Raw genomic sequence first — 13,080 nt, 5'->3', positions numbered from 1 at the left:
GGCCATAGAGCCCCAGGGTACTCACTGTGGAAACCACTTTGGGAAACACTAGCCCAAAGTGGCGGATTTTTACTGAATGGATGACAAAGGACCCAGAAGAAAGTTTTTGCTTATTCACTCATCATGGTCACTCTGAAATATGTCAATCATCAGAATCAAACACTGTCTTTCTCGGGGCACCTGGGTGGCTCGGTCGTTAAGCTGAGTCATTAAGCTGAGGCTTTCGCTCAGGTCATGATCCCAGGGTCCTGGGATCGAGCCCCGCATCGGGCTCCCTGCTCCATGGGAAGCCTGCTTCTCCCTCTCCCACTCCCCCTGCTTTGTGTTCCTGCTCTCGCTACCTCTCCCTCTGTCAAATAAATAAATAAAATAGTAAAAACAAAACAAAACACTGTCTTTCTCAGACAGACCAGAGGAAAAAGGACATCTTTATGCAATCAAAAATTTTTATTCAGAATAGGCATTAACAAAATGAAGGTAGGCGCCTCATCAATGCAGGGCCACAGGGTACTCAGAAGCCAATTGGAAAATAATTACAAAACTACTTTGCTACAGATTAAAATAAACATGAAACCACAATCATTGGCTACAAAATGCAGCCGCACAGAAATCACACTGAAAATAGAAGGTAAAAATCTTCAGACGATTTGCTCTCGTTTGCCCAGGTGGCAGGGAGTCGACAGCCCTGGGAACCCAAGGCCAGGGCATGATCAGAAGACCCCACAGCCCCACGGCTGTGGCCTGCCAGAGGGAGGAGGTCTCGTTCCAAATCTTTGGGAAGACCATCTGGCTTCCCACTGTTTCAGAGCAGCTGGATTAAGTGCTTGTAATTCCGCCAACAAAGACTCCCAGTGAAGAAGGACAGTAGCTACTGGGACTGCATCTGCCTTTTCAACTTGGCAAGTCTCAGAAGACACTCGTCCCTCCACTGCCTTCTGGCAGCTAAGTGCCCTGGATCATCGGGAACTTTCACACACATGGCCTGGGAATAGGAAACGAAATGAAATGAAAAGGAAATGAAAGAAAAAAACCGGAGCATGAAGAGGAACTCATTTACCAGGAGAGTAATTGTTCCTATTTATGCAAACTGTGAATTTGCTTTCGAAGACAAAAGCTTAGGAAACCCTCAAGTAACTAACTTTCCAAATCCACAGAGGCCTACAGCTCGTCTAAGACAATCAAGATGAGCTACCCGTTCACTGGTCACCTATGACCATGACAGGACTGTGGACAGGCAAAGTTAGGAACGAGGAACCACCAAAATCAAAGGCAAAGACTCTGGCTACAAATAAAACCTCACCCGTGGCTCGGCCAGCACAATTCTCTACAAGGAGTCTACGTACCTGATTAACTTTTTCAACTGTGGCCCCAGAAAAGTCTGGAATGGGTCCAAAAGTCTTTAGGACACGTCGCATGCCTTCACTGTATTTGTCACAGTAGCTCAACATACCTGAAATCATATGAAAACAAGAATGCACAATATCAGCAAGAACACTATATGACTCCAAACTAAGAAATCTGTTCAGAGGGTCTCACCCTAGGTCAGATTACTACATTCCTTTCCTCTGCAGATGAAGAAGAGGTGCAGGGGGGACGGCCACCTTGGTCAGCCAGCACTGGGGAGTGAGCATCCTCACCAATGTCACTACTCAGGCTTTCCATCAGATCCTAAAATCCTAAAAAAACGATGGGACCCTAGGGCCTCTGTCAGTGCACCTCATGGACTCTCAGGTGGGCCTGTGTTCCTGCACTGATTGGATGAATATCACATGAAGTCCTGTTTTCATCACAAATGTCTCTTTCAACAATGTCTCTACAAGGTTTCTTGTGTCAATGGCTTGAATGCCATTTCTAAGAACCAAAGATGTCAAAGCTCCATCAAATCTGTCTCCCATTTCACTCTTATTCCATGAGTTCTAGTTACCACTTTATTAGGTGTCTACCAGGCAGCAGGTTCCTTAACACAGGCTGTATTTCTCGCACAGGCAGGCTCCAAGTGTAGACCTCAGCTTTGGCTAGTGGACAAGAGCCCCGTCACCCGCACCCCGGGGCGTCTGTCCCTGGATGCATGCACCTGCTCTGCAGTGCTTCTGTGGCTTCAGGGCCTCCGGGAAGGCAGTGTCTCGGATCCTGAGATAGGGCCCTGGCAGTCTGACGGAGAAACACCTGAAAAGGAGGCTTATCCTGGAGGGGGAAGGGAGGGAGAAGCAGTTGCAGGCTGCGTGAGGCTGAAGCTCCTATTTTGTTAGAATCAGAGATGTGCCCAGAGGAAACACCAGTCAGGCTGCACCGCCTCCCAAGTGGCCAGGCCTGCCTTAACCCGCTCTGCCCTGCAGACAGTGGAGCTCCTCTCGTGCTTGTCCCCCGCCCCCTGCCTCAGGAGGCAGCCGAGGCCGGGCCAGTGCAGGCGTGCACTTGGACATGAGTCAGCTCAGAAGCCGGGCCCAGGTACATGGAGGAGGCGTCTCCAAGTCCTGGGCCCCACTGGGGACAGGGGCTGAGCTGCAAGCAGTTCTGCCTTTGGCCCATTTCCAACACTTTTCAAAGCCAGAAAGACTCAGCGGTTAGTCAGTTAGGCTAAAAAGATAACAAGGGAACAAATGAAACTGTAGAAATTGCAGAGATCCCGGAGCTTGGCTCTCACCTACCCCGCGAAAACTGTGTACGATTAACTTAAAATAAAAATGACCACCACTGGATATTCTTTTAAGCAAAAAGCCAAAAAACAGCTTCTTTGGGGTTTAGTTTTGGTGGACCTACACTGATGTGAAAGCCTAAATTCACTCGGTGTCAATTTTATTTGGCTCAAATCGTTTTCTTTCAGTGTGCTAAAATCAAATCCAATTCCCTCTTAGAAGAGAAACCGTTTTGAAGGGTAAACATTTCAAACATACCAACCCTTCTGATGTTAGCACCTACAATGAAGTGGTGGATACTCTCTTTTTTAAAATAAGGAGTTTCAGGGCATCTGGGTGGCTCAGTAGGTTAAGCAGCTGCCTTCGGCTCAGGTCATGATCCTAGGGTCCTGGGATCAAGCCCCACATCGGGCTCCCTGCCTGGCGGGAAGCCTGCTTCTTCCTCTCACTCCCCCTACTTGTGGTCCCTCTCTCGCTGTGTCTCTCTGTCAAATAAGTAAATAAAGTCTTTTAAAAAAATTTAAAAAATAAATAAAATGAGTTTCAAAAATTCAATAAATAAATAAATAAGGAGCTTGGTTTCATTTAACGTAAGCGTAACTTGACAATTCAGAATTTGGGAAGGCTCCCTAACTGTTCCAGCCCTGGCCAGTTATCCTGAATGGCTTTGCATTTCTGGAACCCAGAAAACAACCTGTATATTTATTTCCTTTTGGAAATTAAATATTTACATCAGTCTATCCATTTGTTTATTTATTTGAACTAAAGGTAATAAAATCTAGACACAAATACAGTTTATTCCCTTTGGGGGAGCAGAGACACAAGAATCGCGTAAGCTGTAAAGCTATTACATGAGAAGAAAGGGAAGACTCAGGGTAGCTGTGGATTCCTCTCTTGCACTGAAAACGGAAGCTCCACGGCTCCACAGATGCCCTGGCAGGAACCGACTCCACCTGCAGCTACGTGCGCGGCAAGAAACCACAGGATTCAATTCCTGTACCACATGTCACTTCTGGATTACTTTACATCTCCTGAATGCCCATTTTTATCTCCCAAGGGCTTTCGAGAACTTTTTTCCTTACTGCCTTTTATAAAATTTGTAGTTTTAAAGAGCATTTATTCCTTCAAAATGGAATACAATATGGTAAAAATCCTAAAATACATTTCATAACTTCTCCCGTCTTGCTCAGGAAATGAATTATAATTTCACTTTTATTAATATAAAAACACTTTCTATCACATGCACTCAGGCTCTTTGGATAAATAGCCTCGTTGTTTGTGGTGCAGCTAAGGAACAAAGAGAGCAGGTGTGTGCAGACCCTCCCACTTCATCTGTAGAGAAGCCGGACACCCTTAGGAGGGCTCTCCTACTTGCCCAAAATACAAGTTCATGGTGACTTATAGTCAAGATCTACACTGTACCTTAGTATTTACAATGTTCTGGGACATTTATCACTGTCACTGTTATTGGTAACATTTTTTCTTCCATTAGAGAAATATTAAAAGGATTTTACTTCATCTCCAACAATAATTTTGGCTTCTCTACACCATGAACGGAGAATTGAGTGGCAATCATTCCACAATACCAATTTCACCGGAAGTGTCAAGGAGAAAAAAAACACTTCACCTTTTATCTGGCTGCTAATGTGTCCTTCCTGTATATTACTATGAAATTTGGCCTTCCCCTAGATTTTTTCTTCTACACTTCCTTGTCCCTTGTTCCCCCGTACAACAATATACTTCCCAAAACTCTCTAGAGCTTAGCTTTTTAGAAGACTTCAAACCTGATTTCTTAAGAGATGCTTATATGGAATAAGAAAAAATGAGGAAGAACTGATTCTCATGAGATTAGACTTAGCTTATCTTGCTGCTTTCTAACTTGGAATTCTTTAGTTGTGAGCCCCCCAAGGCAAGACAGTGTGCTTTCCTGACCCGTCAGCACAACCATGGTGGGTGGATAGGCAGAGCGCCTTCCTCGGTTTGCGTTTACAGAGCAGGCACGCAGCCCCGCTGGACCGTGGAAGTGGCCACCGTGACAGGCTCTGGGAGTTCAGTTTCTTGGACAGCCCTAACTGCTACCCACACCAGAGGAGTCTGGTTTTCTCATAGCGTATAAAACCACACCTACATGAATTCACCTGCTTTCAAGAGACAGAGTTTCACAGGAACTTTTTAAGGAAGATCAAATAGGCCCCAAAGCACAGAGCAACATTATCTAATTCCCACCTGAGTGAGTGAGACCTCACCTGAGGTCAGGGAGGCGAGGCGGGTGGAGACAGAAACCTCCCCGGGGCCCCTTAACTCCTGAAAGTCCCAGTGTTAGCAGCTCACCCGTTTCACTGAAAATAACAGCCAAACCCACCACATAGGCATGTCGATTAGTTAGAAAAAAAAGAGAGAGAGAGGGAGAAAGCATCTACACACAGGAGGAAATTTTATGAGGCAGGATGGTAAACATTCGCTTCGACTGGAGATGATTTCCAGAGGCTGCCGATTCGAGACAGTCATTCCCCAGGCAGAAGTAAACCCAGGAGGCGCCCAGAATGCTGCCAGGTGTAACACGGAGCAGTTCTCTTCGCTGAACTAATGGTCTAAGAGCTTAGCAAAGAAACAAACCAAACGGTTAAAGTCTGGAGATTTCACCATTCTATTGCAAAAATGTCCTACTGTGTATTCATTCTCTATTTCTTTTTGGGAGAGTTAAAAAACTCTAAGAGTAGTGAATAAAAAACGAGACCGAACTCTGTATGAATATAACACCGATTAAGGGACTTCATCTGTGTCAGCCATCCAGCCAAGCATTTCCACCTGGCTTCATTCTCACACCACCCTTGTGAGGTGGGCACTGTGGCCATCTTCATTTTACAGGTGGGGGAACCCACCTGCACAAAGCTAGTTAGCTTGGCAGGCAGGGAAGCACCCAGGTTGACTGGCTCTACTGACCAGATCCCCCATTCTGAGAGCCTGTCCTTCATGGGGGTTGCCTTTAAAAAGCAGCCAAAAGGCAAAGTCGGCATGCTGGCCTCCAGCTTTTCAGGTGCCATTTTATTAGATTAAAAACTGCTAAAATATTTTTACCACTTCTAGATAAACTGTAGCTTTAAGACTTAATAACTAGCCTTAACCTGAGATGCTGGCTTTATGAAAACAACATTAGAAAAAAAGAACTCTCCCTCTCCCCCCAATCTTGATATATTCTGGATGACACTGTGAGGAATAATGAACATTTCCATTGGTTCCAAGCCAGATCTTATAACAGTCTAACTCTGGTCTTTGGAATGCTCTGAAGTTGAAAACTACATCCGTCCACCATTATCATATTAAGCCAATTAGGGTTTTCTTATCATATCTGCTTTGTCTGAAAAATTTTTATAGGCCTCCTTCCTGTCTGCCACACTATTTGGTTCTTGAGTTTCTGGTTTCATTGGCTTCTCTATTTGAGAGTCAAAGCTGCTCTCAGTTGTCTCCCTATTGATGTCTCGTGATACCTGGACTATCTTATTTTTCTGAAGAAAAAATAATTTAAAAAAGAGAAAAACATGGTGGTTACCAAACAGTGTCTATATACATTCAAATGTTTAAATATGTTTGCCACTTTTAAGGTTCTGGCTGAAAAAGCATTTGAAATTCTCCAAGACTTTATTTTAATGATACTTCAAAACTCTTGTTTCACTTTTAGGAGGGCCTCTTTCTTTACATTATCTTCCTGTGTTCGACTGTTATCCCACCACAAAAGTAATATGCTCGTGCTAGGACAGAGTCCCCTGTTCCTCCAGTACCTCTTGGTCATGCTCAATTGTAAGGAAGAATCAAGTCAGTTACTGAACCACATTTGCATGACACACAAGACCAGTCCATTCAAGCCATCCACATATATGTGTCCCTACAAGACTATGACTGGTAAAACTGCCTTGACTTATACATTGGAAATTATATTTCACTAACTATGGTGGCAAAAATTGAACTATTACCAAAACATGGTGAAATTATAAAATCTAAGTCAAACAGACTCCCACAGGTCACTTATCCCAACTTCCCACTTCATTACAAGTGTCTCTGCCTGATATCAAAACATCCTGACGGGTGGGCAACCAGCCCCCCGCTGCCCCATTCACCCACTCATAGCATGGCCCTCTCCCTCAACGTCAGCTTCAGTTACTAGAAACTTCCTGCCATGTACTGAGCCCAAGTCTGTCTGCCTGCCATGTCCACTCCTTCAATCTGGTTCCACCCCCACATAAGACACGGACAGATAGATGCACACGCGCGTGCTCACACATGCTTTTCTCTGGTCACCTTCTCCTGGATATGCTCGTTTCTCAACATTTTGGTTAAATGTGGACCATGGAGCTGAATACAATATTCCTTTTCTCTTTCCACATAAGTTTTACACGTTAATAACAATTATTAAAATAATATGGCAATAATTGTAGAAAACTATGACAACACAAAAAAGCAAAAAGGTAATAAAAGTTACTTATAATTTCAACACTAAGAGATAGCAAGTAGTCATGACATTTAGGTGACAGTTTCCTAGATTTTCATTCATACCTTTTAAAATTTATTTTGTTTCAGTTTGGTGTAGGTTTTAGGGCTTGTTTTTCAAATGGTGTCTTGTTTTTGAATCACTTAAAATGCGGCTGACACTTTCATTCTCGCAGGTTTTCTCAGCCTTCTCAACTTGTCTTTCTGTTAGAGTCACATGATCGTGGGCCTCGACCTACCTCCCCAGGCCCTGTGAAGTAGGCTTCTGGGGTAAATGACCTGCCTGCCCTGCACTGCTGCCCATGCCCTAAACTAGGCCAGTCACACGGGGAAACTGCTCCTATTTAGGCAGAAGATATGTACAGCAAAGGTGGTCACTTCCCTTATCTGTTTGTCTTACCTCTGTAAATAATGGCATCATCTTTCTCAGGAAAACACAACTTTGTCTTCCATCAGGCTGGATGCCATGTGGCACAGTCTCCATGACAACACCCTCATCTGTCTTTTCATTCCTGCCTGAGTGCTGTCTGCCGCACAGAGCCCTGAGGTTCCTGGATTCTGTGTGCACTGACATCTCAGGACACGGCCCTATCTGTGAGTTCCCAGGGCTGGCACTGTCTCCTTCATATGATACTGTTTCTATTCAGTTGTTTAAAAAAAAAAGGCCAAACTGTACTGTTGACAAAACCCGTAAGACCACGAAATAGCACAGAATTGCCATCTTCACCCCTATGGAAGCAAAGCATACCTTCTGCATTGAGATGCATAGTTTCTAGGGGTCCGATGAACGCATACCGCATGCCCAGGCCATCTGACATGACAAGGTCAAGGTCACTCGGAGAAACTATTCCTTCCTGAATGGAGAAAATGGGGCAGTGCACAGATGAGTCCTCTGGAAAGACAATTTTCTTGCCTTCACTTTTAACCTAACTTCTTTAGAGTACGATCCCAAAATACTCTCCAAGGTGATCTAATGGGATTTTCATCAGACTTTGCATGACAAAACTGTAACATATAGACAGATTCTGAAAAGAGGGTATTTTGTGAAATGGTCAAACACCAACTCACTTTTTCCATGGCTGTAATCAAGCTGCCACCTTGCTGTGCCCACCTCCACCTCCTGTACAGCTGTGTGTCACTCACAGCTTTGGAGAAGGGGGAGAGGATGAAGGGAAGGGGAGAAGTAAGAGCAGGTACTGGTGGAAAAGGGCAAGAAGGACGTTCTACATATTTGCCCGAGATCTGGACGCTAAGACTAGAGTCATCAAAAGAACTAAGGAGGCGTTCTTCAGGCTTTGCCCGCCTGCAAGCCCGGCCTTGTCCAGCTCTTAATCAGTGTGTAAAAATGACATTCTTTGATGAAATGCAGCTTAGAACTGTGTGTTGTCGGCAAGGTGGGGCCCTGGAATGTTCTGTAAATGTGAATGGCAAGGCAAGAGGCAAGTTGTTATGTGTTCAGGTTAGATGTCAAATTGGCCCCTCTGTGTTACTCGGCCTGTTCTTCAGAGAGCCTCAACCTCGCACCGCTTGGGAACGCGCAGGGACGCATTAGCACAAATCTGCGTGATCCGGTGCTCCACTGCCAGTCCCTCCCGGCCTGAGGCCATTTTCACCTTGGGCATTTCAGCTGTCAGGAAGGCAGACGTGGGGAAGCCATCAGATTTTCCCCTAAGTCTGCACTGGTCACACTGCTAGAATTTACTGTTAAGTCTCCAGTTATTTCCTGAGCAATTTCTTTCACAGAGCACGGTGAGGAGAGAGATGCTTCTGCCTGACAGGCCAAGTCTGCCTTCTGAAAGAGGCCACCAAGTGACGCTACTCAGGTGACACCTCTTCGGTCGGCAGCCGCGGTGACCTCGTTACTGGAGCCCCGGGGCAGAGGATGAAATGCTCTGCCGTGGAAATTTCAGGTCTGCCCCTACCCTCAGGGGCACATCCACCCAGCTCCCATGAACAGGCTCAGACAGATGACCCCCCTCCCCGCCCCGCCTCATTTGCTCTGGGTTACAGAGCAAATCCTCTCCCTTTCCTTGAAAGGGCTGTCGTCCTATTTGAGAGGGTGTCCATATGGCTGAGGAAAGCTTTCATCAGAGGGCTTTCCCAGGCCCCACGGCCTGTGGGGAGAGCCGGTTTGCCCACCAGTCAGCCAGGGGAGGTTGGTGCTAAGCCCTCCCTGCTCAGCACCCTGCTGTCCCTCCCCCTCCGGGGCCTCTTTGGCATCTCTGCTTTCCAGACTTCCAAGTCACCCGCGAGGTTGAGAGAGCAAGGGAATTTGTACCCTCTACCTCGAGCACCTGCATCAGCTACTGAGGGAGAAAACACCAGTGTCTCAGGTCGAGGGGGTGTGTGGACCACCATGGTGATGTTGGGGTGGGGGACCAGAAAGCGGATGGGGCCAAAGAACCGAGAAGACAGAGCCACCCATGGCATGTACCATTTAGACATGACTGAGAAACTGAGAGAACTTACCTTCCGTCTGTGTGCGTGTGAGAGATAAACAAAGATGTGCACAAACTGCACATAAGTGGTTTAGAGAATAATTACAAAGTGTGCCCCATCCCCCGCCCAACACCACTGAGCCTGTCTTCCCTACCGTATCCTTCTCCCTCCTTCCCAGAGGCAAATATCCAGACTTTTGTGAAGAACCATGTTTCTACATTTAAGACTTGCCATCTATGTTTATATTCCTAAACCACAGTTCACTTTTTGCCTATTTTCGTCTTCTTCAAAATGGACTCACCCCGTGCATTCTTTCACTCAAGTGACTTGCTTCTTTCACTCAAGATTTGTATTTATTTATTTGACAGAGAGACTGGGAACACAAGCAGGAGGAATGGAAGAGGGAGAAGCAGGCTCCCCATGGAGCAGGGAGCCCGATGCGGGGCTCGATCCCAGGACCCTGGGATCATGACCTGAGCCCAAGGGAAACACTTAACGACTGAGCCACCCAGGTGCCCCAAGAAACCAATTGTTGAAGGCATTCCTGACTTCCTCTCCCTCCTCACCAAGCTCTTAGGGCCGGAAGGGTGGCTTCTGGTCCTCTTCCCAGGCTGCCTAAAGGCATTTGCTGTGGCATTCCTGAACCCTGTGAGCTCTGGAATGCCGGGAAAGGCAGCCGGCAGGGGCTCTGCAGACCAGCCCTCACCCTGGCCCTCCTTCAGTTTCCAGGTCAACACCCCAAACAGCCTGAAGTTTCCATACGTTGCTCAAACTGTAAAGGATGCAAATATGGAAGGCATCCTACACGTGTGATGCTTTTTGCCTCGACTCTCTTCTTCTACAATTGTGTTTAGTATGTTTAGAGCTGACTTCGCAGGACTTCAAAATACCCCAAAAGTGAGGCACCCAAGAACAGTAATTTTTGATCTCTAAGTATGTGAGCTAAGAGTGACCCCAACTAAATAAAGCCTTAGAAGGACTGTCCACCTACTTGGGGGAGGAGCCACACTTTCCTCCAATTCCCAAATTTCTCCAAAATGACCATCCATGTTTTATCAGTTACTATTCATTCGCTGAAGAAGTGAGAAGAGAGAAAAGTTTTAATCTTTTCTTCCTAACTCCTTCTTTCTGCCCCATTTGGATTTTCTGAAGTAGATTCTCTAAGCTTGAGTTTTTACCCAGAAGTACATGCAGAGAAAAGAAATGGTCTTAAGTAGTAATGAAGCATCAGCTCACCAATCCGGGTTTTGAGCTTACCCCTACTGAAGCAAAGGTTCGCGTTTAGTATATTCTGCAGTTCAGCTGCTTCATTCTGCTGTTAAGCTCCACTCCACCCAGATCTTCAGTGACATCTGTGGCCCTGATGCTAATATTATCAATAATAATCACAACTGATAATCATAGTGGCCTAAAAGGCAGAAACAGGCACTTGAATTGAACACACTGATCTGATCATCGATTCCTTGGAAACAGATCCTACACTGCATGCTTGTTTGAAGACTGAAACCCCACCCACTCCAGTGTGTCTGTGATTCAATTAACATTTGTCAGTAAAGCTATCAGTACTTCCTCCATTTTGTGGTAAAATTCTCAAGTCACACGTACAAAGAAAAGCCCCAAGTGGTTAAAAAGATTCCAAAAACTCATACAGAGCAATGAACACTAGATCACCATTAGTTTAAAACCTGGTTTGCATCATGTCCTGAAAAATCACTCAGCAAGGACAGGCCGGCCAGAGTGGTAAGGAATCCCCTTTATTGAAAGCTTCTTTCCCCTACTTCCCTTCGCTAAACCCGAAGACTTCCCACAAGCAACCAGGACACACTCAGGCTGGCACACACACCCTGTACCTTGCCCGCTGGGAAGGAACGCCCATTCTGGGGGGGGGGGCAGGACTGCCCTCTGTGAGTAAGGACAAAATGCAAGACCGTTAATTAAGTACTCAAACTCCTGTGATAGAAACTTTAAGTATAATTAAAGGTTTGGGGATGCATCAGGCAGGGTCCTACCTGAGAGAGATAGCTAGTAGGTTATATACACATAAAGAGATTTACTTCAAGAGATGGGCCTATGTGATGGAGGGCATTGACAAGTCTGAAATCTGGAGCAGGAACCGATGGTGGGAACCTCCATCCTGCTCTGAAGGCCTTTCAACTGATTGGATGAAGCCTGCCTAGGGGATTGAGAATAATCTCCTGTACTTAAAGTCAACTGATTATAGATGTTAAACTAATCACATTTATCAAATATCTTTACAGCAACATCTAGGCTTTGTTTCACTGAATATCTGGGCACTCTGGCCCAGCCAACATGACCCTCACAGTGGATAGAAGTTCAGAGCATGGTCCTCCCCTTCAGGTATCTTGGATCTAGCCCTTTATTTGTGGGAGAGAAGGAGAGAAGACACATCGAATGGCCAACAATAGGGAAAAGATTGATCTGGTGTTTGGGACACGGAAGAAGGCGGGGGGGGGGGTCTATCAAATTTGGGGATGTATATTGATGAACGAATCTCCTGGGACTATTTCCCCTACTGATTACTAGCGACACAGAATTATTCTTCCTTCTCTCTGATCATGCCATTCTCATTTTCAATTTTCTGATTCATGTATTTTTTTTTACGTGCCCTCATTTTCATTTACTTTCTTCATGCCATTTTTCTTCACACCATCCTCCTTGTCCACTTCTTTTTTACTAATCCCCAGCTTTTGATCTTCTTCTATTTTGTTTTGCTCTATTTTTCACCACATTCGATCCTGAATTTTCAGGTTTTTCTTGTGCAAATACTGCTCCAACTTGGCAGACACATCACCCCCGGGAATGTGGGCTTGCTACCCAGGAATCTGCACTAGGTCATGCACAAGTCCTTCTGCCCCTCCCCAGCCAGAGCTGTTTGGGCGTAAATGCACTGTCTCAACTGAGAAACGGGAGCCAGAAACAGTTTCATCTTCGAAAATGTCAAATAATGAAATGCAACAAACAAGGGCACGAAGGGGCCACTGGTCTTGCTTTGCTATTGCTCCAGTCAGAGACCAAGGAGCAGGGCTTACAGAAAGAGAGCCCACCTCAATCTCTAATTAGAGTGAGGATGGAACAAAGTTAAACTTCAGTGAGCGTCGTCCACCCCCACCACCACTGCAAAGACGTTTCAGGGATAATCTACACAAGATTAATCACTGAGGTAGAAATAACTCAAGTATGAGCAAGGGGTTCAGGACTCTTTTTTAGCAACATCCAACTCTGGAGTCCTGGTGAATGGTAGAGAAAGTAATATAGTTACAGTATTTGAAGTATAAATTAAGGACTATCATGATGGTTCACAGCGTTTCTCATGAGAAACAAACTAGAACCATGAGTTAGTTCCCTCTATTTTATATATTATATAGTTGTGTTTTCTATACTCTTTGACAAGCATTACTCTCCTCCATACAACATGAAACTAGCTCCAGAGCAAGAGGGAAAAAGACCTGCTCCAACCACCCCCACCCAAGCTACCTTCCAGGGAGAAGGTGAAGCAAAT

The 13,080-nt window shown here is 45.5% G+C and overlaps 1 protein-coding gene across 1 annotated transcript in view; it reads right to left on the bottom strand.

The window, feature by feature from the left end:
• Positions 1-438: 438 nt before the first annotated feature.
• CRYL1 (crystallin lambda 1) overlaps positions 439-13,080 on the bottom strand; it is a 146,844-nt gene continuing 134,202 nt past the window's right edge. The window contains exons 6-8 of the mRNA XM_027590108.1: positions 7,870-7,975; positions 1,344-1,450; positions 439-982 (exon numbers count right to left, since the gene is read on the bottom strand). Coding sequence (XP_027445909.1) covers positions 869-982; positions 1,344-1,450; positions 7,870-7,975 — 327 coding nt within the window. The 3' untranslated portion in view covers positions 439-868. The remainder of the gene's footprint in view (positions 983-1,343; positions 1,451-7,869; positions 7,976-13,080) is intronic.

Source organism: Zalophus californianus, chromosome 3 (genome assembly GCF_009762305.2).
Source record: "Zalophus californianus isolate mZalCal1 chromosome 3, mZalCal1.pri.v2, whole genome shotgun sequence".
Taxonomy (NCBI): Eukaryota; Metazoa; Chordata; class Mammalia; order Carnivora; family Otariidae; genus Zalophus; species Zalophus californianus.
This window is presented reverse-complemented; position numbering and strand designations above follow the sequence as displayed.